General features: G+C 53.1%; 1 protein-coding gene across 1 annotated transcript; it reads right to left on the bottom strand.

Moving 5' to 3' along the window:
• Nucleotides 1-2,518: 2,518 nt before the first annotated feature.
• LOC101768759 (probable WRKY transcription factor 28) lies at nt 2,519-5,352 on the bottom strand. Its single transcript, XM_004961146.3, has 3 exons — nt 4,670-5,352; nt 3,520-3,666; nt 2,519-3,391 (listed from the first exon to the last, which is right to left on the bottom strand). The coding sequence occupies exons 1-3, from the start codon at nt 5,149-5,151 to the stop codon at nt 2,806-2,808; spliced, it is 1,215 nt and encodes a 404-aa protein (XP_004961203.1). The 5' UTR covers nt 5,152-5,352; the 3' UTR covers nt 2,519-2,805.
• Nucleotides 5,353-5,921: the final 569 nt, after the last annotated feature.

The raw sequence follows: 5,921 nt of genomic DNA, 5'->3' as shown, positions 1-5,921 counted from the left end.
AGGGCGTTATCGCCGGCTGAGGCGGCGGTACGGGCCTTACCGCCGCCTGGACCGGCGACAGTGCTTTGAATCGCGCGCGGCAGTTACGGCGCCTGTTGACCATTGGGTGGAAGGGCCTTACCGCCAGCTAAGGCGGCGGTAAGGCCTTATCGCCGGCCCAGCCGGTTGGCAATAGCTTAGATTTGCAATTTTTTCATCCGACTATAAATTTCTGCAAAATCGAAAAAAAAATATAAAACTAAAAAAAATTTGGTTTGGGGAGAGACGAGAGAGCGAGGCGCGGCGGCCGACCACGAGGAACGGCGGGAGATGACGATGGACCTGAAAAGGGAGGAGCACGGCCCGGTCCACACCAGCGTACAACAAACTTCGCACTTTGCGAAAGGAGGCCCATTTATTTTCGTAACACAGAAAGGCAGGCAGATTGAGGTCGAGGCCCACATATATTGCTAGGCTGAAATGTTCCAGCAGACCAAATTTCTTTTGGACCAGTCGTGTTTGCAGTTAATAATGTGTAGCACAGGTGATTTTTGTTTCACTATTTTCACTGTTACCGCACCTCGCCGGGCGGGACCGAGCGGAGCTGCTCTACATACGTGTACGGCGTGTGCACGGGTGGAATCAAGTCAATCAACTGAGAGACACCGATCCCCTTTGCTGTGAAAGCAGCAAGCCAGCAACTTGCCTGTCACCGTCCATCCTCGTCAGTCAGCTTATCTCACCCGCCCCAACCATCCATCCATTCCCTCACCTTCGGCATTCATTGCCCCGGATCGATCGCTCCCGCGGCTGCGAGACCGCGAGAGCTCGGCCGACCCGTCCGCGTCGAGCGCCGTGGATGGGGTTGGCGATGCCCGGCCGAGCAACCGCCGTCCCTCGACGCCTCTCTTTCAGAGCCCCCAAAAAAAGAGGTCCCGCAACCGCCGGGATTGCGTGCGCCCTCGCCGTTGCGACGCGGCCGTCGCACGGCCGCGCGCAATTAAACTCAAACCCCCGGCCCGCCGCGCGCGCGCGTGCACTTTGAGTCTCCGCGAAGGCGCTGGCCTGGGGCGGCCGGTCATGGCCGTGGCCGGCCGTTGATGCATCCACGCGCGCGCTCACGGGCGCACGGCCGCCGTCGCTGTCGCGGATCGGTGTGGCACTGTGGCTTGCAAACCCAGCTTCCTTCCGATCGTAGCTAGCTCCCGTCGCTGCTGCAGGTCGCATTAATGGAACCCCCAAAACGCCGTACCAAGCATGTGCCATCGCTGCGATTGGCACGCCGGATTAGCGCTTAATTCGCTTTCGACAGTTAATAATGACAACTGCAAGTTCTAGCTTTATATATATACATCATTCAGTAATCAGTACAGGGATGCATTTTAATTTGCCCCCACCATTTTTCAGCGCGTGGGGCAGTGATTCTCGAAGACATACAGAGGGATTCATATGCGTTACACTGCACGTAAACCAGATATTAGCGCACGGGTCTATAAAACTGATGATGAAGCTAACGCGATCCAGGGAGTGGCGACGCGTGTCCTTGCCGCGCGGCTTAAATCTGGTGCCGGCGGTGGCGTTTGACGTACGCGCGCGGCGCAGCAAGGTTGACCGGCTACCCGCTCGTCGGTTTCGATCCCTGTCGGAGCATTAACACGTGCCGAGGTCAGTCATTTGACCGGATTAATCGATCTCGCACACAGCGCTAGCTCGCCCAATCAATGCCAAGCCTTCCGATCGTTCTGCTGCTAGCATACTAGATACGGATTGGATGGACCCATGGAACGAGTCAGCCTACTCTACCTGGGTGTGGACGGCATACGTGTGCGTATACTTAGCTAGCGTAGCCTGCCGATGGAGTGAGTCGTCGCTGTTAAGTTGCGGCTGTCATGGCTGTGGAGCTGACTTTCCTTTGGTTCAAAGGCATCCCGGCCGGCGACTGTTGACGACGATTTTAATGACCCGTGGTGCAACCGCCGCTGTGAGCTGTCTTATTTATTCGCGTACGTGTTGGGCGCGTCGCCTGCCGTTTGCATCGTGTCGACGTTGGTGACATCAATGCAACTAATAATTATCAAATCATGAAATTAAGAAAAATCCATAAACACTCCATGGAACATAGGTGTATTCTGCGACGACGTACACTCCATGGACGGAACAAATTAAATCATGCGATTTATTACCAAATCATAGATTGCAGTATTAGAAAAGAACGAAAAATGGTAACCTATATTTCATGTCAAATTCAGTCTACACTGCGCACTACTAACATCCGTACTAGTAATCGTCTTCGCATAGTCAAAGAGATAATCATGCCACTTTGGGCGCGCGTCTTGCATGCATGGCTCTTTCTCTCTTTTTTTTTCTTTTCCTTTTTGACGACGCATGCCATGACGTAAGATATACTGGTATTTGAACTCTGCTTTGTGACCAGTGTATAAGTTTCCGACAGCCATTACACAAAGATTATTCATAGGGACGTTCATACAGATGTAGATCCATCAGAGATCAAGGAAGTTAATTCCGCAAACGGTCCTGATTGTCCTGATGAACTCAAGGAAATGTCACGATTAAGCTAGAGGATAAAACTGTCCCACGGCTCAACAGCACAGTACATGCATGTCCCAAATTAAGTGCAAAGCATGAGGAGCTCATTAGAATCAGGTACATGTACAACAAACTTCTAGTACTGGAGCCCGTCCGCCCTAATGCTGATCGATGCTACTACTGGCTACCTCAGATCATATCACCATACAATGACACAAGAACCAAAAAAGTTAACAGCAACCAAATCTCTACCAGACTAGTCCTTGATCATCGCCATTATCAATGGTGGTGATGAGTGTCGCCATCGTCGTTGTTGTGAAGGAAGGATGGAAACATGTCCTGCAAGAGGCCAGCATAGTCCTGCGCCATGAAGTGCTGCATCCGGAGCGGAGCGCTAGCTGCCGCCGTAGCGGTGGCAGCAGTAGTACCGGCAGCCAGGTCATGCTGGTGGTCAGGCAGCGCGTGTTGGCTGGCAATGGCGGCGTTCACCTGCTGAAACCCGGTGGAGACTGCGGCGGCGCCCGCGCCGGTCACTAGCTGCTGCGGCATGGCGTGGTGGTGGCCCTGGCCCTGCGGCGGCTGCGGCTGCAGGAGGCCGAGCGCGTCGAAGGCGTTGCCGGCGCCGCCTCCGGGCCTGAAGGCGAGGGCGCCGAGCGCCGGCGGCGGCAGCGGCATCCGGAAGTGCGGGTGGTGGAGCCCCGCGTGGTGGTGCGCGGCGAGGAGGTGCGAGCTCCCGCGCAGCGTGGCCGGGATGGGGTGCGTGTGCTTGCCCTCGTATGTGGTGATCACGACCGCCGCGTCCTGGTACGACCGCTCCACCCGCTTCTTCACCGGGCACTTCTGCGTGGTGCACCGGTAGTAGCTCCTGCATTTGCATCAATCACCACGCACATGCTCGTCGTGAGCTAGAACCCTAGTTCGTGGATGAGTGCACGTGACGTGGCCAATACCGAACAAAAAATTAAGGAACATCCGAACATGTAACGTACATACCTCGGAAATGGGCTGTTCTTGACGGCTTTCTGGCCGTACTTGCGCCACCGGTAGCCGTCTTCGAGGTGGTCGACCTCGCTCTTGGTCATGAACGCGAACCGCGGCTGCCGCGGCCGCTTCTCCCCCTTGCCCTTGCCCTTCGCCGCCCTGCACATCATACACACACACGTCATGCCAACTTGGTAAATGGATCTGTTCAAACATGGCGGTAGCTAGATCTGAATACATGTTTTAATTTGGTGTGCTGGATGCTGCGTTCATACTTGTACAAAGCTACAAAGATTATCAGTGCTAGTGCATTCAAACATGCATGGCTAGCTGTGGTGGAAGAGTAGCTACGTGTGTACGGTGCGAGTCCGATGCACACATGCATGCTGGCTTCAGGTTCACACCGTGCAAAACCTGCAGTTCTTAAATTTTTGTTCTGCTGGATTTGGAGATCCGTCATGGTCACAGGTTGCAACAAAAAGGGGAGTTGCAAAGTATGTTTCGATGAAACTTAAGGATCAGTTGGGCGAGCTAGCTAGCTACTGATTGGGTTGATCAAAGTCGTCTGCTGATCTTAAATCCTTTGCGGGCGGGTGTGATTATGAACTATGAAAACGGCAGGCAGTTGGTGCAGTCCGGTCAAATTGGAGGTAGATGCCAAGACAAGGAAGACGAAATCAAGGGGGCGAAGCAAAGCCTATATTTGTGAAGCAAAAAGGTGTCACCGATCAACTTTTGTATTGTAGAACCCTAAAAGATCAAGTTCTTTTTCTTTGTTTTCTTTTCTTTGGGATGCAACGTGCTAAATGAGAAACCCTAGCAGAGTTCACACCTTGTTGGCCAAACCAAAGACGGAAGCGACAACGATTTAGTATTCATTATGCATGTGGATGAAGGGATTCTTCGCTAATGAACAAGCAAGTGCAAAGAGAGAAGTTACTCCAGATAACCCTGCCCCAGATCTTGATTCGTGTTCTAAAGATCAAGAAATCCGATGACTAAACTTTCTCAGAGATTAAAGCAATAACATCAAAAAGACTTGGCAAATCTAACATCTACCTATATATGAGGCTATAACTGATCTATATAAGAACAACTCCAAGATCCAGACAGAAAAGTTTTCTGAACACATGATCGAAATCTGATTATTAGATCAACTCACCCTTTCTTGTTCTTCTCCTCCCCTTCCACATCTCCCTTGGCCGCCGACGATCCGTCCTTGCTCTCCTCCCCCTCCTCCTTCTTGCACTTCCCAGCCGCGGACTCCTCGCCCGCTCCGGCGCCGGCGCCGCAGGCCTCGCTCGACGTCGACGACATCGACATGCTATTCGGCGTGAGCGGCACCGTCGTCGCCCCGCCCCCGCTGCCGGCAGCAGCGCCGCCGGTAGTGTCCACCACGAGCTCCCTCTTCACGACCTCGTCCACGGCCGGCACGTCGAAGTCCCCCGCGAAGGCGTCGTAGTCCAGCGGCGTCGGCGCGGTCGCCTGCAGGTAGTCCGTGAACCATGGCTGCTGCATCATCGGCGTCGCCGGCGCGTCGGGCCGCTGCGCGAACAGCGACACGAGCTCGTCGTGGAACTGGAAGTCCCCGGAGAGGTGGTGCTGGTGGTGGCTGCCGGCGTGGTCATGCCTCGCGCCCGACATGGAGATGGATCGGCAGGAGCAGTTACCTCTCAGAGAGATCAAGAACTCCAAGCTGGTGACCTTGAGAGGGTGCTCTCTCTTCACATATAGATTTGCTCCAGCTAGCGGCCTAGCAGTATGGTGAGGCGAGAGGAGAGAGGATGAGGAAAGGGAGAGGTGTGTAAGCAAGGGAGCTTGGCTTGGTAGAGAGTGTGATCGTGTGTGGCCGTGTGGGGGAAAAGATCAGAGATGGATGGGTGGTTGGGTGGGAGGGCTAATAAGGGCTCCGGTTAGAATGACTAGTTAAAATTGCTGGCTTGCTTAAACTAAAGTTAATGAATTGATTTGATTCGTCATGTCAGTAAACTTTCTTTAAGTTCTAGCAACATCAGGCTTTTTACCAGTTCTCCAGAGCAAAAACTCGGTGCCAGTTCTTTACTGTTGGACTTTACCACTTCTCTTATCAAAAGGAACGCGAGGAACATGTCAATTATTTTGTGTCTTTTGCAAATTCTAGCTAGGCTTCATCTGGAACGTGGGATTAGATTTGCTAGTGAATTTTAGCTGAATTTGTCTCGCTTGGTGTGTTTGTTCCAAACGGGCCCTTAAATCTTGTTGTTGTTCGCTGGTTACCAATTGTGGAGCTGTTTGTTTCAGACAAGGGGTTTGTCTGCTTCTAAAAAGTCATTAGCAAACAGTGAAGCAACACTAGTGGGGTTAGCAGTGGTCCAAGGTCGCATACGCATCTGGTGAGTCAGCGATGGCTACCGGGTGCTACCGGTCACGTAGGT

This window comes from Setaria italica, chromosome III (assembly GCF_000263155.2).
Source record: "Setaria italica strain Yugu1 chromosome III, Setaria_italica_v2.0, whole genome shotgun sequence".
Taxonomy (NCBI): domain Eukaryota; kingdom Viridiplantae; phylum Streptophyta; class Magnoliopsida; order Poales; family Poaceae; genus Setaria; species Setaria italica.
This window is presented reverse-complemented; position numbering and strand designations above follow the sequence as displayed.